Source organism: Botrytis sinoallii (genome assembly GCF_014898435.1).
Source record: "Botrytis sinoallii strain Bc 23 chromosome Unknown BSIN_004, whole genome shotgun sequence".
NCBI lineage: Eukaryota > Fungi > Ascomycota > Leotiomycetes > Helotiales > Sclerotiniaceae > Botrytis > Botrytis sinoallii.
In genome coordinates this window covers 2,351,515-2,373,901 of record NW_024066031.1, presented here as the reverse complement: position 1 = coordinate 2,373,901, position 22,387 = coordinate 2,351,515, and the positions used below count along the sequence as shown (strand labels likewise).

The following is a 22,387-nucleotide window of genomic DNA, read 5'->3' as shown; positions in this document are numbered from 1 at the left end:
ATTTCCCCCTTTTCTAGGATCGCCTAGTGAAACCTCTCGAGATCAAAAGTTACCTACTATTTTCCATCATCGACTCCCAGCGCAGCCGTCACCACAACAACAATCTGCAAACAAGAATGTCCGCGGCACTAACACCCGCAAAAGGAATGGGCGGGCGCAAGCTCAAATCCTGGGAACTGGCCATCCAAACTCCTGTCGATATCCACTCTAATATGTCCGACTTTCTCGCACACATTGAGAATGAACCACTTGGACCCGGTTTAGCCGCTATCGCAAACCAACTTTCCCAAATGTACGAGGCGAATGACAACGATGCTCGACATTTCACTCACAGTTTACAGAAAAGATTTCAGAAAGAATGTGATGGATATGATACTGATACAGCGAATTTTATTGGGGACTTGGCTTTGGGATTGCAGACGAGAATTGAAAGTCTGGATAAGACGATGCCGATTCCGGAGGACTGGCCAAGGCAGATGGAGGATGTGGGTAGTTTTTTCATATTTAATCCTTTGAACTATCTAATTAAAAGAGATAACTAACCTCTCATTTTTGATAGTGGCACAACAAACAACTTTCAACTTTCCAACTGAAACTCAAGCAAAAGAAACAAAAAGTCACTGCATCTCTCGGAAATCAAGACTCGGAGGCGAAGAAGAAGCGCACAGCAGTGTTTGTAGATCAAGAAAGAACACTCTTGAATCTATTTTGGGAAATCAAGAGATCGATCGTATGACCCTCTTCTCTCCCATAGTGAAACAAAACTCAAGCTAACATCAAACAGGATTCAAAAGAACGAACTCTTGACGAAGTAACCAGCACGCTAGCGCTTCAAACACCAATACGAACAACCGCTCCTAATAGTTTCTCCTCGGCTCGTACGATATTACCATCTAGTCCTACGAGATCGATGACTACACCGAGTAGAGAGAGACCGATGGGTCCGGAGAGAACGCCAACGAACAAGAGACAAAAAATTGTGGATCATTACGATTTGACTGCTTCGCCTGAATCGCCGGAGCGGTATTAAGTCCTTGATGCGGAGAATTGGTGTATGAGTATGGGATTATTTGGGGGTGTTTGGGAATATTTCTACTTTAATGTGATTAGGATTTGGTGGATTAGGGTTAGGAAAATGGGGATTCCGATTACTTGAGCTACCGTTAGTACTTGATAACACTTTGCACCTCGGGGGCTACCTGGAAACAAATGATTTAATGTCACTCTGTTGTTATTAGATGCTTCTGGTGATGGATGATGCATCAATGATGTCATGTTTAATAAATGGATCATTGAGAATCAGGGTGGCTTCACCTCTCATGTCAAGAGGCTATGGCAGTACATATATTCTCGAGCGTATATCATAGTGGGGATTATAACAAGAGCGGGAATACGCCATTGTTCCTAGTAAAATGAAACGTTACATAAACTATGGTTCTTCGCTCTTCAATCCACTAGGAAGGAAGAATTGCCTTGAAAACTTCAAGCAATACCGAATTCTCAGCCAATCAATTGCATCAACCAAGCTTTAACGTGAACACCAGATTATACTATATTCAAGTCTCGTTCTCGACTTAGAATATCGAATGACTGCAACTTAGCAGGGCATCAAGTAGCCTCTTGTCCATTATCTGAGCAGTGAGCCAAGGAATGTCCATATACTGTATCGGGATGCAGAATTTTCCTAAATCTCCTATCTCCTATGTTCCACCACACATACCTGCCTGCTGTAAAATATCAGAACATGTTTTCGAATCAACAGCATTCTGTTCTGTTTCAGTGTCTGACAAATGCTCGGGATTGATTGGGAAATCGGGTTTGCCTGTCTGATTTGAGTATTTCAAATGTTCTGTGAATATCCTCGTGTTGACTGAAAATTAGACCATATTGTCTTGGTAAACTCGATCAAGTTTGATGCAGATGTTCATATTGAGGTTGTGGATTGATGAATGGTTGTTATTTCGAGCAAGCAAGTGAGGTATCGATGAAAACGAACGATTTTTCCTTCTCCATATATGTTGCAGCGTCCAAGATAATCAAAGCATTGAGATGTGAGTGTGGTATGACAATGACTTGCTTCTACACCTCGGTATTGCCATATTCATATTGGTAAACTCCTGGCTTGCTATAATGGAGCCTGAGTTGTGTCCAGTCCAATATTCTACAGTTTGCGTAGGAATGCACTTGTGTTGATGATGGAATAAAGGAATGAGTCCATGTCTGCTTCAACTGTTTGTTGGTTTCCCAATCTTGGGTGGAATATACCCAGGAAGTACAATTAACTTGTGATTTAGCACCAGAACTCCATGTATAGTATGGCCAGATATGATGTATAGTAATGATCATTTGATGGATGGTGTATTGGCACAAACAGATGTTTCCTTGGGAATGTAGTGAGTGACAAGCTGGAAAACCATTGAGATAGATTGGAATGTACTATAACATGAAGTAACCTTACAAAGCTTTCCATTTGATTCCAAAGAACAAAGTAATTCAATGGTACAGTAGCTTATTAATCTTTCATGTCGACTGTGTGTGCCATCTTCGAAGCAGTGAAGCAATATTATGAATCCAGCAGTTTGATAATGATGGTGGTTACTTACATTCAATTCCCCGGGGTTTACCCGACATAGCAACCATTCCACGATGGTCCGAGCTTCCAAGACATCAAACTGCGGCCGACAACACCGCTTCTTCTTCTTAATCAACCAATTTTGTACTTTTGTATTCAAACTTTTACCATCAAGTAATTTGACCAAATAATCATTACAATCAAGAAAAGAATATATCAAGTAAATCATTTCAATTCTCTCCTGACTTTTTCAATCAAGACATGCTAATATGTATAGTAAACAGTCAAAATCCGGTTTCTTTCCCTTGACCAAGCGGGGTTGAAATTTATGCGGCCGCAACAAGCAAAGTACCTACCTAGTAGCTTTCTTTAGAGCCGTCTGAGCGATTTGACCGAAGATGGATCATCCGAATGGACCGATTCAAGGACCGATTCATGGGCCCATGGGACCGAATGGACCACATGAAGCTCATGGACCGAATGGCATGAGTTTTGCATCTCCAGAGCCTGTGCAGCCGAAAGCACCGCAGGCATGCGTAACGTGTAAGAAACAAAAAAGAAAGTGCGATAAAGTGCTTCCACACTGTGGCCTTTGCTCCCGAATGCAACGACACTGTGATTATACTGAACAAACTCCTGCTCCTACCGCCGAGGATATTAATGCTTTACGCATGAAGTTAGTTGAACTTGAAGCTAAAGTCAATGGTGGAAATATGCATGCGCCTTATGGTTCTATGCCTAACAATGGCTCTGAATATATGCAATCTCAGATACCTGCATATGCAGATCCACAAGAGAGTCCGTTTAATAATGTACACAATAAGTTTCCTGTTATGGCTGTTCTCGATAATGAAATTTTCAGGAATGAAGGGCAAGGATAAGATCTCTAAGAGTCAATTTTACGTCGCTGACTAGACTTCAGTTTAACTATCCCCAGACCTTCGGTTAACCCACCAGCAGTAAGTTCTACGTCTGGTTTATATATTTTGTCAACCCGTTAGAATAGTGAACTCTTTTCCTGGAGTGCATGACCTTACTACACTCGATCACCATTATATGCGAACCATCCGTCCTTGAAACCTGCTAATAATCACTGGATAGGAAGTCAATCAAATGTTGGCAAGTGGAGCAGCTATACCTGCTGTCATCTTAGAATACTTTGGAACTATTCACCACTGCCTTCCGATAATCTCTCATAAGAGATTAGAACGAACTCTGACTACTCCTGCCCGGGATAGTAATGCAGACTTGGTTTTGCTATTTCTTTGTATGAAGCTCATCACATCTAAACCAGTAGATGGCCAAGGATGTGGTCAAAATCCAATGTACATCGCTGCAAAGCGTTTTCTTGCATTGCTAGAAGCTTCTGGAATGGTGTCGTTGATATTGTTACAAGCTAGTATTCTTATTACTCTTTATGAGTATGGCCAAGCAATATATCCTGCAGCTTGGATGTCTGCTGGCTGGTGTTCTCGCTACGCTGTTTTATTAGGTATCAACGATTTTGACACCTCTCCTTCATTAGTTGGCCCTGTTGTAAGCAATACTTCCCCTTTCCATTTTACATTTCTAATTGGGACCAATATTCAGGATACTTGGACCGAGCAAGAAGAGCGATACCGAACATGGTGGGGTGTTCTTATACTCGATAGGTGAGACTTTCACCACAAGTCCAAATTTCTAAAACTCACATGACACAGAATGGTCTCGATTGGGAGCAAGAATCACCGATTAACTACCCAGGAACCAAAAGAAGATGATCCTTTACCTGTGGATGATGTTGCATGGGTAAGTTCTCAATTCAGACTTCCGATTAATCTGAACTAATTGGTGTTTAGGATAGTGGCGATATGACTCAAACCGCTCAGAAGCACGTGTCTACTCCGCTCCCCGAGTCTGTAACACCATTTGCTCGACTTTGTCAAGGATCTGTGCTTTTGGGAAATGTTCTTCGTCACCATTACATTGAGCAGATTCCAACCGAGACAGCCCGTTTTGACATTGCAAGTCAGCTCCTCGATAATTGTTCTATTCTCGCTCGTGTAGTCAATGAAGAGGCGATGGTTTCTAGAGATTATCTCATGTTAGCAACATCACTCGCCATTATTTACAGTGCAATCATTGCTCTTCTTGACCCCTATTCTTGTCCCGCAGATAGGTTATGTGGCACAGCAAACTCCTCCGAGAAAGGTGTCATGATGAATCGAGCCATCAAAGGTCTACAAGATTTCTCGGCTAGCGTTGTTCAATTTTCTGAGAGTGTCAATAGCCATGCACAAACACAAGCCGATCTTGATAAGGTTAGTCCATTGATAATGGACTCTTTGTGGGCAGCAGGCCAGCATTATATGTGGGAGTGGAGGGAAAGTCGTAATCTACAGTCTCAGGAGGCATTGGAAATTATCAGAAATTGTTTAAGAAGATTTCAGACTAGATGGAGAAATGCGGCGGAGTATTTAAGGATTTTTGATGGTCAGGAATTTGGACAGTTTACTTCTGCGCTAGGAAGCGGCAAGCAGATTAGTGGTAGCTGATTTGCTTATGGTATTTATATGCATATAGGTGGGATTTGATGTAATTGGTGATATTGTCTGTTGAGGATATATCTGGGGCGACTTAAATTGGACGAATTTGGGTATAATAGGAGTTGGGAGGACATTGTCATAATACCAGACAGATGGCAGAATACTAAGTTACTTTATTCACATGGGCTTCTCTTACTATTTGACTACCTAACTATAGGTAGTCTGAACTAGCTTCCTAAGCTTGATTGGTGTGTGGTCTAGACTGATGTCAATTATCCTTCACTCTGTAGTCTCGAGTCATTCTATCAGCCTACAAAATATCTTAGAAAAATAAGAAACTTCATTTTCGGAGTTATATCCGATTACGATTTTACAAGCTTTACAAGCTTTCCCGGTAACTCCCCCCGTTCGCCCCGCTCTCGGCCCTCCTTGCCATAAGATTTCTTGCGCACTATCTATCAACAGGCCCAATTATAATCATCCACCCTTCGTCATCTGCGTCATAACACTATCGCTTCCGCAATATCCACTATCAATCTGCAATATCCACAATCCATCTGCAGGGGAAAAATGAAAAAAACTCCACCGGAGTCCGGTCATCGTTGATAGAAGATCGTTATCATTCATTCTGCTTTTCAGCTGTAGGGTTGTGTCAGGATTCAATATGGCTCGCACCCTGTGCTATTACGAAGCTATGCTGCTTAGAGGTTCCACTACGAGTCGTTTTTATGGTGTTGGTAGATTCGCTGTAAATGTTTTTTCCCCGATGTGGGTTTGATGTCTTATAAGTTCTTTTGTGTTTTATATATATACCTATTTTTCCACCCTTGAATTTTCCTTGGGAAAATTCGAGAATTCTATGAAGAATCTCTGATACGTGGTAGCATACGAGGAAGTCTTCAGTATGCAATCGTATTTGACATATAAACGATTTGGGAGGTTAACCGAAGCGCAATTCGAGAGGGATAGATTGAGGGCAGAGGCGCTGGAGAGGGGGAATAGAGATGTGCAATCTGGGAATTTGAATTTGGATTTAGATGTGAATAGAAGGGATGGGTCTGGGGGGTTTCGTTCTTCTTCTTCTTCTTCTTCCGCCTCCTCTGATAATACAGGATCCTCGGCAACGGAGCTACACACGCACGATATTGAGAAAGCAGAGAGAGGTATATCAAATGCCCCTTCACTAGATTCTTACACCGAAGAAAATCCACACAAAGAGAAAGATGATACAGAACAAGAAGAACAAGACGACGAAAGTGTAAACGCGAGATCAGAAACCCTTGATCGAATCGCCACTCGAGCAACAGCACACACCACGCGCAGTTTCGGAACACGATTGGGATATACATTAACGGGAATCGAGGTGCGCGAATTATCTGCCCAGCTAACGAGAACGCGGACCGCATCAAAGGGCAAATCCAAATCTAAATCGAGACAAGCACCCCACACAAACGATGCAGGGAATGACAAACAAGGAGAGAGAGAAACGGTCTTCGTCGTCGGTTACGAAGGCGCGAAAGATTACATGAATCCGCATAATTGGTCGATTTGGCGGCGGAGTTTCTGCACCGTCATGATTGCGTCGATTGGATTTATAGTGGGCTTTGCGTCGTCGATTGATAGTGCGGCGTTGACGCAGGCGGGGAAAGATTTTGGCGTGAGTGAGGTTGCGGAGTCGTTGACGACGGGGTTGTTTCTTGTGGGATTTGGATTGGGGGCGTTGTTTGCTGGTGAGTTTTTATCTTGTTTGTACAGTTCATTTAATCTATCACCTACATAGGTATCTGTATGTGATTCTTGAAACGTATATGCTGATACCTACGGTACTTAGGACCGATATCCGAAACCATCGGGAGAAACCCAGTATACATTTCCACACTCTTCATATACATGATCTGGATCATGGCTTCCGCGCTCGCCCCCAATCTCGCCACGCAACTCATCTTCCGCTTCCTCGCCGGCTTTTTCGGCTCCACCCCACTCACCTGCGCCGGGGGATCCATATCGGATCTGTGGTCGCCCATGGAGCGCGTGTACGCCTTTCCCGTCTTCGCCAACGCCGCCTTCATGGGACCGATATTCGGGCCCATCGTCGGGGGTTTCGTCGGACAATCTCGCCTCGTGAGTTGGAGATGGTGCGAATGGATTACCTTGATTCTTTCCGGGGCTATCCTCCTCCTCATCACATTATTCCAACCCGAGACTTTCGCGCCCATTCTGCTGAAATGGAAAGCCGCGCATCTGCGCCGCATAACAGGCGATGAGCGATTTGTGGCCGAGGTGGAAATCCGAGCCGATCCATTCAAAACGCGCTTACTCAAAGCGTTATATCGACCCTGTCTCCTCATCACGCGCGAACCCATCGTCATGCTCTTCGCGCTGTATCTCACCGTCGTATACATTATCCTCTTTACCTTTCTCGACGGATACACGTACATTTTTGGCGAAACGTACAATTTCAGCGAGGGGCTCACCGGACTCGCATTCCTTGGGATTGCCATCGGGCTCTGTTTCGCCACCTGTCTCGTTCCACTGATCCACCACTGGGCGAAGCAAGATCTGGAAGCTCTGCGCGCCATCCACGGAGAGAAAGCCAAACTGCCCCCGGAAAAACGACTCTGGTTTGCCATGTTCGGCGCGCCATTTATTCCCATCTCGCTTTTCTGGATGGGGTGGACGAATTATCCTTCGATTTCTCCCTGGTCGGGTCTTGTTGCTTCGCTCTTTTTTGGCTTTGGCATCCTGTGTATTTTCATAAGTACGTATCAGTATATTATCGATTCCTATGAAATGTACGCGGCGTCTGCACTGGCGAGTTTGACGCTGGTGAGATATGTGGCTGCGGGGGGGATGGTGGAGGTGGGGATTCCGTTTTATGAGAATCTGGGTGTGCATTGGACGCTTACGGTGTTGGGGGGGATAAGCGCGGTGATGGTGCCGGTGCCGTATTTGTTTTATGTTTATGGGGAGAAAGTGAGGGGGTGGAGTCGCTTTGCTGCGACGCATTAGAGATATTGGGGTTGTGCAAGAATGGACTTCTATGGAAATATTGGTTTTGTATCTGGGTTTGAATCTTCGTGCGTTGGAAATATTAGAGGGTTTGGAAAGCGTGAATATAATGTCATGGGTGGCGCGGGGGGAAGCAGGCTATACAGGAGTGCCAGACATACTTAATAGATAGAATAGATATGAGATAATGACGATGAATCTAGAGAAACAATTTTAATTCGTCAACTGCTCTTGCGAATTGCCATTCTTACCCTGTGAATACGCATTGTTGCAAAACCGGTATTTTAAGGAGAAAAGTTAGACTAAACAATCTTCTGGACAAGTGTGGAGAGAATGGCGAGAAGAGGCTTTCGAATATTTGACCCAAAAAATCATTGATTCCTCAGACGTTTGGAAATCAACGCTAAAACATTTGAAACTCATTGGAAAAAAAATCACAGAAGATCAAGTCATAGAGCAGCGAAACGGAAATGGAATCAAGACGCTTAGATTGCTGCGGGTATATGTGGTTTTTCATTCCGGTCTGTCTATCTATAAGTATCTCTATCTTACAGGTCTAAATTATGATAGCAGTCCTCTAAAACTTATAAACTTGTTCTTTCGAGTACCCCAACTCCTTCAAGACACCAGCCAACTCACCCTGATCCGAAGGAGAAACCTTTGGACCAGAGATAGCCTTGTACATTCCTGGTGGACCACAGACAAAGACCTTAACATTCTCAGTCTTAGGTTCTGGAAGAACAGTCTTCAAGAGCTCCTTGTCGATGAAACCTTTTCCGCCAGACCATGACTTGGGCGGGTTATCCAAGACGTAGAAAGCTCTGAATCGTTGTGGGTATGTGTTCTCAAGATCTTCAAATTCGCGCTTCAATAAGATATCTTCTTCGGTGACGTTTGCGAATACCAATGTAACCTTTGTCTTATCGGCGGGGTTGTTGAAGATGGCTCGTGCGAGTTGGTACATTGGAGTGATTCCAGTTCCTCCAGCAATGAGAGCAATGTGGTCATGCTTGTTTGCTGACCATGGGTATTTTGGGATAGGTCCCTTGAAGTCCAATCTTTGTCCGGGAACCATGGCGTGCATGTGTTCGGACATGACACCATTGGGGTACTTCTTTACAAGAAGATCGATGAATCCCTGTTCACCTAATAAAGTGTTAATAAAGCTTGATGAAAAGGAATTATGGCTGATCCTCACTTTCGTCACTAGTGGGGGTATAAGGACGGATCGCAGGCTTTTGCATCTCTGGGCCCTTATACTTAGTAAGAAGAGCAGAAGCGACTTGTAAGCCGCTGACTTGGTCACTCTCAGGAAGCTCGAATCTGAATTTCTTGGTGTTGTGGTTGATATTCTCCACGCTGTCGAGCTTAAGACTGATGAAGCCTTGGTCACCACCAGTGAAAGCAGCTTTCCCAACAGCTCCTTCGACCTTAGCTTTACCCTGTCCAACAGCCTCCTTTGCCTTAGCTTCTGCGTCCTTTGCTGCATCCTTGACCTTTGCGGCATTATCTCCCTGGTTCAAGAAGTAGTATGCTCCAGCGCCTGCTGCAGCTGCGAGACCGGCGTACAAGGCAGCATTCGATCCACCGCCACTGGAGGATTCGGTAGCATATCGACGGTATTGCTATAAACCAATTTGTTAGCTTGTGTTGAATAACGTGTTTGGATATTGCAACGCGTTGTGCTGTGATATCTAAGCAAGCTATCTGCTTCAAGCTTCGAGTTCCACAGCATTGAGAAAAAAAGCAGAAAGCTCTAACTTACGCTTCTCAATGGCTGAGCCGCTCTGAGGGTTTGTCTTGCAAACATGATGAAAATTGGTATTATGTAACGTCAATTGGGTATCAGAAGGTATAGAAAGACAATGCTCTGGATTCAAAGTACAAGATTACTTCTTATGTTGAAGAAATCAAGAGCTGGCCTATGGAACTTAAAGCTTTCACCATTTGCCCACTTAGTGACGTAAATGAACCGGGAAGGCGCTTGGGGTCCGTGCATAGCAAGCTGGATTTACTCTACTCCGTAGAAAAGAGTGATGTGTGCTTAGGTGATCAACTGTGTTGGAATCGGATGAATATGATTCGATGTAAGATGTTACCTTACCTTTGTGAGTACATAGGTAGGTAATCATTTTACCGGACGATATTGGATATGAATTATTTATGTGTAGAAATCTTCAAGGTACTGATACCGTCCTACTGTGTATAAATCATCATCGTCATCATCATCATCATCATTATCATAATAAAAGTATTTAACTAACTAGTTACGGGATCTAGTATGTTAACTTCTGTTAGAGAGAGCGCCAGGGAACTCCCGCAGTGATGACTAACGTAAGTCTGAAATTGATCGTTCTGATTGGTGATCCACAAAACATTGTGATTGAACCTCACTTCAATTCAAGACTTCACTCCAACCTCACTTCAAACTCACCTCATATCTGCGTTGTGGCTACGGGAGAAATGAGAGTGAATACTCGAAATCAAGTGATGTTGAATCATATTCCTAAGAAGGATTACATTTGGTTTCATCCTCTTTGTTTTGTATTGTTTCTGTTGTCTTTTGCTCAAATCAAACATCATGACATGAGGCATCAACATTGTAGCTCTTTAGGTGTGTCCTTATATCAGATTTGGAGATCAAATTCTTTGATTATGTAAAGTGTGATTGTATGCTGTTGTTTTGTTATGGAAATCTCTCCAGCTTTGAGCTACCTGAGTATCACTTCATATCTAGGTCAAAGATACTGGCAACTAGGATTTCTAGAAACTCACAAAGTTGATATATACACAAGCAGACAGACTCAGAGTAGGCATGCTACATGGAAGTATAGAGCTCTATCCATTGACCCAAGGACTTTTCTCTCAAATCAGAGGTTCATGAGTCACCCTAACTCCTCACAAGACACTGTTACTTCTTTTGCTATTCAAATCTTTTTTTCTGAAACAGTAGAAACCTTCTTCCTTCTTTATGTAGATTTATACACCACCCCAGTAACCAAAGAGTATGCAATCATTGTCTTCTATTGTCTCACACTGCAGACTTCTCTTCGACAGATCTGTAAACTCATAGCACATTCTCTAGCCCACAGCATAGCCTCAAAGAATAATGTCCCAAAGATTACATTAGGGCGGCAGAGGTATTGAAAGAGTAGTATTGGTTCGGCTCACGGCTTTCCTTCGGACACGCTAGCAAACACACAGTTGTTCATACAACTGAGCAGGTATTGTCTCTCGAGATCTTAATTCTTCCAATTTTCTCTCTCGACCTCAATAAACCAACAAAACACCACAGCCAGGTTTAGACTTGTCACTACTCAACTCTGGTGTTGTAAGATATCTATCATTTTGCCTTTATCATTTGCATTTTGATTCTGCGGTGTTGAATCAAAATTCAAATTCTCTTTGATAATTTTGTTTAGAAATCCATTCATCTGCTTCAGTTTCAGTTCCATTGAAGAGAAGTTCAGTTTAAAGGAAATTTCATCAAAGCTGATCATGGTGGAATACTCAAACATGATTGGCGGACTAGCCACTCCGAAGCATGATGGCAATGTCCATCATCGGGGTGTGTTAAACAGATGCAAGCTCTCGCATGAATAGGCAACGCACCAACAGCTTCAATACGAAACAACAATACCAATACACCTCACCAGAGTCCTTTACCACACCTGATTGTAAAGGATTCAATATTGATTATTATCTCGAAACTTCTGGCAAATCATCTCGATCTCCTCACAGAAGATTGAGACGCGACTCTAGCACCAGAACATTACGAAGTCTTGCTCGTTACCAACAAAATCGAGGGAATCGCAATCAATACGACACTGCTCCATATACACCCTCAAAGCTTTCTAAGGTAATGATTGCTGAGTACGAGCTCGACATTTCAGACATTGACACACCCTTTACAATGATGGTATGTCATCCCAATACACAGCCCCTCATCACTTACATTATCTCAAACCTACCGCGGCTTAATCAATCTCAATCTGACCACTAGTAGCCTACCAGACTGTCGCTCAATAAGAAATTGCCGCCTAAGCCGATTTTCCGCTCGAAAATTCGCCCGAGCGCCGTGGTTTACTGGATGCGACCGATCTCAGTTCGTCCGCTTTGCAATTCCCCATCCTTCAGCCAAAACCCATTGCTAAGAAATCCGCGATTGAAGAAATTTCCCTCACAGACTCTGTTGCTACAGAATCTCATACTCAAGATTCCGCCTTTGTTGTGACATCCTCATTCGCCTACAATTCGGACACCGATTCTGTTTTTGAAGTTGGCACTGCTCAGATTGGCACTGCATACGGCGCCTCGACAAAACTACAACTCTTGACCCCTCCAGAAGACAAAAATATGGTTGTCTCTAGGGTTCGTGAGACAAATGCTAGTATGAAGCGTCTCCAATTTAACCAAGCTAAACTGGCCAATAAACCCGAAACAGACGCAGCTGAAAACCACGTTCTAGAAGTTCCAAGTGGTAATGATTGTCTAGCATCCCCAAGTCACATTGCTTCCCTGAAGGATAACGGTAGTCCCTTGCCAAAAAATCAACGTCGTAGCCGATCCAGCTTAACAAATGATGAAAGCAGTTCCCACAAGGTCGTCGATAATGTTATTTCCCGCTTTTCAACACATCAGGAAACTCCTTTGTCCACGAATACTGATGACAACGACGAGCCTTCAGTCAGAAGTATGGTCGATGTTAGCAGCAATAATGGTTTAAACGACCTTTCAACCCATGTAATTATTGATGGCTCTGATAGATTAACAGGAACTGTTGCTCAAGATGTCCCCAACAATAATATTTCTGAAGACATCACTGACAATCCGCTCGAAGTCAAAGATCAAGGAAACCCTGCTCAAGCCACTGCCAGCCCCCACCGATCAAGAAGACCTCATCCAAGTCGCTCCCAATACCGCCCTTCAAGCTATCGCTCATAGTGGTCCAATTGGCCGATCTGAAAGCCAAACAACTATTGGTAGAAAGAGAGAAATGTCGCTGCTTCCCTCCACGCGTTTTGCTAGAAACGCCGATAGGATTGTTCTGGGCACGTCGCCACCGTAAGTTTATTCACCCTGATTCGCTCCGCCACTCTCTAATCACTATTTGCAGTTATTCTAAGGTCAGGACTCGTCTCTACATTGACGAGTTCCCTGAAGATATTGAGCAATCAAACAATGTCCTCGAAAAGATTGCTAGAAAGACAACACCGGTAGCAAAGCCAAAGGGATTCAGCGCTGCTACCTCGAAGTTTAGTAAACGCAAGTCGTCTCTACCAGATTCTACAGAAAACAAAACCCTTAAGCCGACCGAACTCACTCTAGAGAAGAAAGTAACGTTGGCAGAACGTCTGTCGAAGCCAACTGCCTCTTCCGCAGCTCGCGCCAAGGCCAATGCGAAGTCCCGCAAGCCAGCGCCTGCTTTAAAGTCGAGTGCGATGTCTTCTGTCAAGAATGCTGGAAGAGGTCTCAAGAGCCGCCTTTCTGGAATGATGCAAAACCGTCGTACTTCAGAAGTCGTTGCTATGGACCCACCTTTTTCTGCTTCAGTTAGTGTCCCCGAACATGCAATTGCTCAGCACGATATTCCTACTGTTATAGTGGAAAAGGCACCTGAAATTGCTCCTTTCGTCAATGATCGCGACGTCGGTGAGGAGTTCGCGTCGTTTTACAGTGAAATAACCTATCTTACCGAGCAAGTCAATCAAGTTGGTTCAGTTGAGCATCCAACCAACAATTCAGCTGGCCGAAGCAAACTTGTTAGCTCTCAGGTTGTTGAGACTTCTGTGGAAGCTGCCGACTCAACCGCACAGATGGCCGATTATCCAACATCAGTTGTACAGCATTCTGTGATGTCCACTGCTCAACTTGATGCCATTTTCAGAGAGCAAGATGCACCACCCTCAGACTCTATTATTGAGCACCGAATTCAAACTTTGTCACAGAGTGCACCTACGCGTTCTCCTCCATCAGTTCCAAATTCATATGTACAAATTCAAGGAAATGGTCAAAACAACATCCAAGTCACTGCTGGAGATGGCGCATCAGATCCACCACGTAGAGAGAACGGCAATGATGGCCATGAGCATGAGCAACCCCTCCCGTCATCCGTCGAGGACTCGCTTACTGAAATCAAGAATACGCTTGATTCCCTTCGATATGCTCTTACTGTTGAACGCGATCCAGCTCAACAGATTGTTCTCGCTGGCTGCGCTGTATTCCTTACACACAAAGTTCAAGCTATCAACGATAACCGTAAACTCCTTTTGCTCTTACAGCAAGCGCAGGATGTTATGGTGCTTGACACTTCAGTCGAAGCTTTAGCAGCTAAGAGAACTTTGCGTCAGTTGGGCCATCGAGTCGACGCCGTGATTATTAATCACAACTAAAATTTGATGTAATTGCTGCAATCGCTTTTTCAATACCTTTCAACTTGTAAGCTTTGGGCCTTTTTGCCTTTCTCAATCACCAGAAAACTCTTCTTTCCGGTCCAATCTACTGCAGAATATTTGTCACATCAATTCTCCGAGCATTCTCGCCAGTTTTCCCTCACTTCATCAACTGTTGTATACATACATATGAAAACGGCTCTTTAGCTTCTTCTCTCGAATACTACAGTTGAATCAGAAAACTCAACAGTCCCAATTTAAGCTCAGGATGCTCTCTGTCGGATTACTTCAAATCACTTCGCCCTATTTCTTCTTCTTCTTCTTCTTCTTCTTCAATCTCTTTTCCTACATACAGCTCAACGCACCCTTATTTCCTTTTCTTTCTTTTGTATTTCGGTTCTTGCGATATTGGTCAATTTTTCGCTGTTTTACTATTCATGCTACGATGACGAATGGATTTCTTTTGCTTCCATTCATTCTATTCTTTCATCTACTTACCCAGATCTTGCTGCGTATGTTCTCACCCGTCTTTCTGAGAGTGGGAATGTATAAAGTAGGAGAGATGAAAGATTTGGTGGCGGAGAGATGGGATGGTGGATTACTTTTCAAATTGGGGGGGGATTTTTTTTGTAAATTTGAGGTTTCATCTCGAGGTTTCTTTCAAGAGATTTCTGAGAGATGGGACTGGCTGGTGGAGTTGTTGGGTTCTTAGTTATGGATGGACGGAAAGATGGAAAGATGGAAGATGGAATGAAATATGAAATCACATTTCTCTACAACAACTGAAGATTCATCTCGACTCTTTCCTCAGGAGGAATCATGCAGAGAAAAATCTTTAGTTGAGTTGCCGTTTTTGGGGAGGGTTATGAGACTTTGGGATTGGGTTTGAGCGACGGAATAATTAATTTGCCAGTATGATGACGATTATGAATGAATGAATGAAATAAAATGATGGATATGAAGGAATGAATACTAGGTACTCACGGAAACAAAACTAATGGATGGATGGATGGATGGATGGATATGAAAATGAAGGAATGAATCATCAGGACCAGCCAACTCTTAGGGATTACTCATTTCTTATTTTTCTCGTTCTAGATAGGTAGCTCTTAAGATAGTAGATAGGTAGATAGTCTCCAGCGAATGAAATATCAATGGGGAAATTACTTTTGCTGTTTGGGAAGATGCAGAGGGGAGTGAGAGTGAGAATTCTTGATAGATTCCTACCTACCTTGCACACATATACCTACTTAACTCGAGATCTGCTCGCACCCCTCGCATCACTACCCCCCTTATCTTCCTAAGTATTACCGTTATGATTATTTTGCAGGACCCTGATACCAAGCATTTACGCAGGCATCTGTAGTATCTGCCAAAGTACAGTACTTTTATCAATACTACGCCAGCAACACCAAGAATTCCATTAACATTTAACAAAATTTCAAATCATAGCCATACAAATCATCAATCATCAAACGTCAAGCATCAAACATCACATGAAAATCATCCTACCAACAAAAAAACGGCGTCTTAACGATTGTTCGTCCCAAGTCAGACTAATACTTCCACCACCACTCAATTCTGTACAATAATACATCTTGCTCTAATCGCATTCAACCCGATGCCCATCACCCATCATGTAATGTGATGTCTCACGCTATGTTATGTTCCTCTTCCTCTCAGTTTACATTACAAATCTGCACCTTTTCCTTCACATCCTCCAACCTCAGCCCTCAAGCTAAAAAAAATCTATTCTCCCTTCAATTTGTCTTGAGTAACGGAGAAAGCAGTCTCCAACAACTTCGCTTCTTCCTTGGTATGGCTAGCCTTAAGACCAGTAGCCACACTGGCACTTGGATCTCTACCTGCGTACATGACGTGCTTTCTATCATGGTATTGAGTGTTGTTCAACAAAGTTTCAATTCTAGGTTGAGTGAAACTCCATGCACCGGCATTGAGAGGTTCTTCTTGACACCAAACAATGGTCTTGGCATTGGGGTACATGTCAAGGTTCTCTTTGAGTTGTTGCCATGGAAAAGGGTTGAGTTGTTCGATACGAGTAAAGGCAGTGTCCTTGATGTTGTTGTCGGCGCGGTATTTGCTCAAGGCGGCATAAACTTGTCCTGTGCAAAGGATAACACGCTCGATGTTCTCAGGCTCGTTGATAGATTTGCCATGTTCAGCATCAGGGATAATCCAGCGGAATTGAGAGTCACCGGTGAATTCCTCAATTGGTGAACGGGCAATAGGATGACGGAGGAGAGATTTGGAGAAGAAAATGATAAGAGCTAGAGATTGTTAGTAAAGGTTTTTTTTTGAAGGAAATGGTACGACTTACGCTTTCGGAATTGTCTGTTCATTTGTCTTCTCAAGATGTGGAACAAGTTAGATGGTGATGTCATGTAAGCAATTTGCATGTTGCAATCTTGGTGTTGACGCTCGAGCTTCTCCGGCGAAGGGAAGATACGAGGGTCTTCGTTACAGAGTTGAAGATATCTCTCCATACGGCCAGAAGAATGCTCAGGTCCTTGCCCATCATAACCGTGAGGTAATGACATGACGAGACCGGATCTTTGCATCCACTTGACCTCACCAGAAGCGACGAATTGATCGATGATACATTGAGCGTTGTTAGCGAAATCACCGAATTGAGCTTCCCACATGACGAGAGCATCTGGTGAAGAGAGAGAGTAACCGTATTCGAAACCAAGACAACCGAACTCACTCAATGAAGAGTTAGAAACGACGAACTTTCCTTGGTCTTTGCTGATATGTTGAAGAGGTGTGTAGGTTTTCTCGTTCTCTTGATCGTGGAAGACAGCGTGTCTTTGAGAGAAAGTACCACGCTCAACATCTTGACCAGAAACACGGACGTGGTGGCCTTCGCCGACGAGAGTTCCGAATGCAAGTGCTTCAGCAGTTGACCAGTCGATGTCTTGTCCTTCACTCACAGTCTTGATACGGTTAGCCAAGATACGCTTGAGGTTACGGTGCACGTTAAAGTCCTCTGGATATGAACCGATTGTTGTAGCAATGTGCTCCAAAGTGTGAGCTGGTACACCGGTAGGGTTGTGTGGAAGGACTTCGGTAGCAAGTTCCTTTGGCGATTTGAAACCATTCCAAGCGGAGGTGGTCCACTCCTTTGATGTTGGTTGATAATCCTTGCTCTTAGCGAAGCTCTCCTCTAACATTCCCCAAACCCACTTTCGGTGCTCATCAATGTCCTCCTTGGTAAAGCTACCATCCTTGAGAAGTTGATCAATGTAAATGTCAATTTGGGACTTGTGTTTTTGAATGCGCTTGTACATCAAAGGTTGTGTGAACGAAGGTTGATCGGTTTCGTTGTGACCATGCTTTCTGTAACAAACGAGATCAATGACAACATCGCGTTGGAACTCAGCACGCCAATCAGCAGCCAATTGACAAACGTAGTTGACAGCCTCAACATCATCAGCATTAACATGGAAGACAGGAGCATCAATTGACTTGGCGATGTCGGTACAGTAAGCTGTTGATCGAGCGAAACGTGGATCGGTGGTGAAACCAATTTGATTGTTGACAACCAAGTGGATTGTACCACCTGTAGAGTATGCAGGCAAAGAGTGGAAACCCAAACATTCGTATACAATACCTTGGGCAGCAAAGGCAGCATCACCATGGAGGAGAACACCCATAGCAGTCTTGTGGTCCTTTTCATCATTGTTGTAATGCTGGATAGCTCGAGTTTTACCGAGTACGACAGGGTCTTCAGCTTCGAGATGGGAGGGATTGGCGACCAAGGAAAGCTGTACACGTTTGCCAGAAGGAGTTGGGCGCTCAAAATTCATTCCCAAATGGTACTTAACATCACCGGAACCTTCATCCTCAGCTGCAGCGGAACCACCGAATTCACTGAAGATTGACTCGTTTGGTTTCCTGACAACGTTACTGAGAACATTCAAGCGACCACGATGAGGCATTCCAATAACAATATCTTTGACACCAAAATCGACACTTCTGTCGATCAAAGCTTTCATACCTGGAACCAAGGTCTCACAACCTTCCAAACCGAAACGCTTGTCGTTGGGGTATTTGGTAGCCAAGAAACTTTCGAAACTTGAACTCCAGATCAAACGATCCAAGATTCTGCGCTTCTCATCAATTGAGTATTTGAAAGGCTTGTCAACCTCGATTCGAGCTCGTAACCAATCACATTGTTCTCTGTCAGGAATGTGGATATATTCGACACCATACGAACCACAGTAGATACGTTCGCATGCCGCAATAATTTCGCGCAGGGTCATCTTCTCACGACCCGCTTTCTTGAAATGTGGCAGAATACCAGGGCCAAGGGAGTATTCGGTATCCAGATCCTTCTCCGAGAATTGGTAATGTTCGAGTTGGAGCTCCTTAGGTTTGCTGTAACCAAATTCCTCAGCCTCGCGTCTAATACCGAGAGGGTCGATATCTGCTTTGTGATGTCCGCGAGCTTGATATGCACGGCATAACAACTGAACCTTCAAGTGATTTGTGACTTCTGAACCCTCTCCGCCACCTAAGCCTGGCAAGAAACTTGGAACGCCTCCGGTAGGTGTGGGAACCAAAGTTGGGGGAGGGGTGAAAGCTTGCGACATTGGCATATCACCACTCTCCATATTCCTGAAGTAAACCTGCCAGGAGATATGCACGCTCGATGGATCCTCCTTCCATTGCATATACATCTCATCAATGTAATTTGCGGTGTTTCCGGACAAAAAACTGTCATTTGAATCCGGGGCACTTGCAGAAGTCGACTCATGTCTCTTCTGGGAAATGATAGCTAGAGAACGTCGTTTCGACGAGAGGGCGGATTTCGATGTGGCATTCGAGATGGAGAGAGGTGATCTTGAGGTTGTGCACAGAGTTCTAGCAGAGCAGCCACCCCTCAAGAGCTGGCTACTCGATTGCCTCAGTGTAGTTCGAAGCATTGCGCCTGCCAATGCGAATAGGAAAAGACCGAACCAAGAGGTATTCTATAGAGTAGAGTAGGGAGGTTGAATTCAACCAAAGTTGAAAATGAGAGGCGGAGTAAGTCTTATTTTTAAGCAAAATACAAGAACTGCGTAACAGTTCGGATAGAAATGGCAGACGAGTCAAATGATCGCACCGAATCAGATTTTGGGTGGAACAGTTGCATTGATGTTTAGCCTCACAATTGAGGCAATTATCAAAAATAGCATGCCGAAAAATTCGCCCGGACGAATCAGAAGGATGAAGCGGAATTTATTAATTCCGATTCTTTCCATTTTAACCAAGGTAATGGAAAAATAAATAAAGCTAAACCTTTACAAGTCTAGCGCAGGCTCACCTTGTTATTATTGATGTGTCAGCATTTTTTAATGATTCCTGGCTGGATTAACAAGGTCATCGATCATTGAAAGGCTGAATTCAAAGTACGGCAAAGGCACCTGAGGATAACAAGATCTTCCATACGACCACACACATAAATTTACTACTTGCCTGGACATCTTATCTAGCCAGGTGTATTCTATTCTATTGTATGGAATAGTATAATATAAAACCACAAGGGGGACATAAGAAAATATAAGAGCAACCTGGCAAAAGGAAGAAACATTAAAAAGGTCAAGAACTCTTTCAACAAACACCTTCAAGCTTCTTTCCATTTTCATCTTGTTTCTTCGATTTGCTCCCTTGTGTTTCTGGTGAAGACAAAAATTTCCCCTGTACTATAAGAAGAACATTTCCATATTCTTTTATTCGTATGCGATAACGTGCATACTCGGGTCTTGCATAAAAACATGGCGCCACCTCCTCAAGGGCTTGCCGTATACAAGAAGAAAGATGGGACACTGAGTATATCTAAAGACGAAAAGTCAATTCAATGGTTACCTTTGAAGGCGGATGGAGGGGGAGCTACAGTGAATATCGCGGTAGCAGATATTACCAGTAGGTTACTCGGCTTTGAGGTTTCATTGACTTGATATATTAACATTTTCAGATTTGCAGCAGACACCCCAAACCGCTGCAAAGGTAATGTTGAAAGTTTTTGAAAAGTCAGCAAATTCCCCGGAATCAGTGACCCATCTTTTCCATTTCAATTCCCCTGCCAATCCACGTGGGGAAGCGAATGCTATCAAAGATGCCTTGACAAATTTGATTAGTGCATTGAAAGCGGCGGATTCAAATGTACCCAAGGCAAATGGTTCTGGGCCTGCTTCGGCGGCCATGGAAATGGCAAGTGCCGTAGCATCAAAGCCTGGTTCTGGGAATGCCAGGTTTTATGATGATGCTCAGTTGAAGACGGATATCGAGTTGCAACAATCACTCATGAAGAAGGATCCAGCACTGCAGCGAACTTATATGGAAGCAAGACGGACCAAGCCAGACACGATATCAGACTCCCAATTCAATTCTCAGTTTTGGTCTGCACGAACAAATCTTTTGCGAGCTCATGCAGTTGAGTCTAGTCAAAAAAGGGGTCCTTACAATGTCTTGTCTGCCGTAAAACCACGTCAAGTCGATGGAGAGCTGAAGATGAATATCAGTGCGGAGCAAGTCCAACTAATTTTCAGTCAACATCCACTAGTCAAGAGAGTTTACGACGAGAATGTTCCTAAACTTAATGAGATGGATTTTTGGTCAAGATTTTTCCTCAGTCGCCTATTCAAAAAACTCAAAGGGGAGCGCATTAGTGAACAAGATAGTCTTGACCCTACCTTTGATAGGTATCTGAATGCCAATACTGATGATGGACTCGATCAAAGACTCCTTTCTACTCACATTCCTCACATCATCGATCTTGAGGGCAATGAAGAGAACCAAGGGGGTATCAGAGCAGGCAATCGAAAGGACTTTACAATGCGACCTGAAGCATCGGGGAAAGTACCAATTGTTCGAACTCTCAATAGCTTGAGCGAGAAAATCATGGCTCATGTTACCCCATCTGATGTAGACCCCTCAGACCCTATCGGCATGGATGAAGAAACATTCAATTCTTTAGCATTAAGAGATCTTCAGGGCGATGCAGAAGAGAACAGAATCATGCTCAACATCAAAGAACAGAGCCAATTCCTTTCAAGCGAAAAGTCTGCCATATCTGAAGAAGCCGCTCTTTATGCGAAGCAAATACCTTCCGATGTTTTGCTTGGTCTGCAATCTGATCTCGACCCCACATTAATAGGCGTTGATTCCGCTGGCGGTTTAGACCTGCGGACAGCTATTGGGGTGAATGAAGAGAGTGACAGCGAGGAAGAGGAAGAACATAAGATTCCTCATGTCGGAAGCAAAAGCAGTCTGATGGATGCCCAAAAACAAATTTTCGAAGGGATCGCGTCACGACGGACAGAAATGGATGGTTCTAGTACTACATCTGCGTTAGCGGGTTTATCGCAAAAGCTTTTTGATAGATTGACACTGACACATGCCACTACTGTCGAATTCCTTCACCACTTCTGGCTTATATTTCTTTCAGGAGATCCGGATCGGGCAGGTGAGCTTGCAAAGATGGTTGAGACACTTGATAGAGCCATGGATCGGATTAATGCTGTCGCGGCTGATGCCGAATATGAGAGAGATGAGATCATCGAGAGACAGAAAGCACATCTAAGAGATGTTTGGGAGAAGACGGGAAAGAAAATAAAGTGGAATCCTGATTCCGTTGGTGGAGGTTCAAAAGTAGTCGGAGAAATGATGCAACCTACCATCAAAACTTTGGAGAAGGCATCGAGGGAGTATCGAAAGGCGTTGGCGGCTGAAGGTGTTGAGGGAACTTGAAAACTTATCCTTTTGTCTAGATAGTCTTAACATAGCGACGGCGTTTGATTGGGAAGGAATGACACTGGCATGTGAAGGTTGATAGTTCCTTCCACGATGAGGTAAACCGCTTCGTAAAGTTTAATTTTCTACAAATA

At 43.7% G+C, this 22,387-nt stretch overlaps 7 protein-coding genes across 7 annotated transcripts; 5 read left to right on the top strand and 2 right to left on the bottom strand.

The window, feature by feature from the left end:
• Positions 1 to 116: 116 nt before the first annotated feature.
• EAF02_003126 (uncharacterized protein) lies at positions 117 to 1,030 on the top strand (the record flags this gene model as incomplete). The annotated part of the gene is made up of 3 exons (XM_038899174.1): positions 117 to 485; positions 560 to 730; positions 785 to 1,030. 3 exons carry the CDS (start codon positions 117 to 119, stop codon positions 1,028 to 1,030), a joined length of 786 nt encoding a protein of 261 aa, XP_038761462.1.
• Positions 1,031 to 2,970: 1,940 nt separating this feature from the next.
• Positions 2,971 to 5,106, top strand: EAF02_003125 (uncharacterized protein; the record flags this gene model as incomplete). The annotated part of the gene is made up of 6 exons (XM_038899173.1): positions 2,971 to 3,443; positions 3,495 to 3,531; positions 3,674 to 4,108; positions 4,163 to 4,224; positions 4,273 to 4,360; positions 4,411 to 5,106. The coding sequence occupies 6 exons, from the start codon at positions 2,971 to 2,973 to the stop codon at positions 5,104 to 5,106; spliced, it is 1,791 nt and encodes a 596-aa protein (XP_038761461.1).
• Positions 5,107 to 6,001: 895 nt separating this feature from the next.
• Positions 6,002 to 8,106, top strand: EAF02_003124 (uncharacterized protein; the record flags this gene model as incomplete). Its single annotated transcript, XM_038899172.1, has 2 exons — positions 6,002 to 6,827; positions 6,929 to 8,106. The coding sequence occupies 2 exons, from the start codon at positions 6,002 to 6,004 to the stop codon at positions 8,104 to 8,106; spliced, it is 2,004 nt and encodes a 667-aa protein (XP_038761460.1).
• A 490-nt stretch (positions 8,107 to 8,596) lies between these two features.
• On the bottom strand, positions 8,597 to 10,037 carry EAF02_003123 (uncharacterized protein). The gene is made up of 3 exons (XM_038899171.1): positions 9,872 to 10,037; positions 9,305 to 9,731; positions 8,597 to 9,252 (listed from the first exon to the last, which is right to left on the bottom strand). Exons 1-3 carry the CDS (start codon positions 9,914 to 9,916, stop codon positions 8,684 to 8,686), a joined length of 1,041 nt encoding a protein of 346 aa, XP_038761459.1. The 5' UTR covers positions 9,917 to 10,037; the 3' UTR covers positions 8,597 to 8,683.
• A 1,664-nt stretch (positions 10,038 to 11,701) lies between these two features.
• On the top strand, positions 11,702 to 14,498 carry EAF02_003122 (uncharacterized protein; the record flags this gene model as incomplete). The annotated part of the gene is made up of 4 exons (XM_038899170.1): positions 11,702 to 12,025; positions 12,181 to 12,897; positions 12,947 to 13,170; positions 13,223 to 14,498. The coding sequence occupies 4 exons, from the start codon at positions 11,702 to 11,704 to the stop codon at positions 14,496 to 14,498; spliced, it is 2,541 nt and encodes an 846-aa protein (XP_038761458.1).
• A 1,749-nt stretch (positions 14,499 to 16,247) lies between these two features.
• On the bottom strand, positions 16,248 to 19,444 carry EAF02_003121 (uncharacterized protein; the record flags this gene model as incomplete). Its single annotated transcript, XM_038899169.1, has 2 exons — positions 16,248 to 16,786; positions 16,837 to 19,444. The coding sequence occupies 2 exons, from the start codon at positions 19,442 to 19,444 to the stop codon at positions 16,248 to 16,250; spliced, it is 3,147 nt and encodes a 1,048-aa protein (XP_038761457.1).
• Positions 19,445 to 20,275: 831 nt separating this feature from the next.
• Positions 20,276 to 22,250, top strand: EAF02_003120 (uncharacterized protein; the record flags this gene model as incomplete). Its single annotated transcript, XM_038899168.1, has 2 exons — positions 20,276 to 20,423; positions 20,476 to 22,250. The coding sequence occupies 2 exons, from the start codon at positions 20,276 to 20,278 to the stop codon at positions 22,248 to 22,250; spliced, it is 1,923 nt and encodes a 640-aa protein (XP_038761456.1).
• Positions 22,251 to 22,387: the final 137 nt, after the last annotated feature.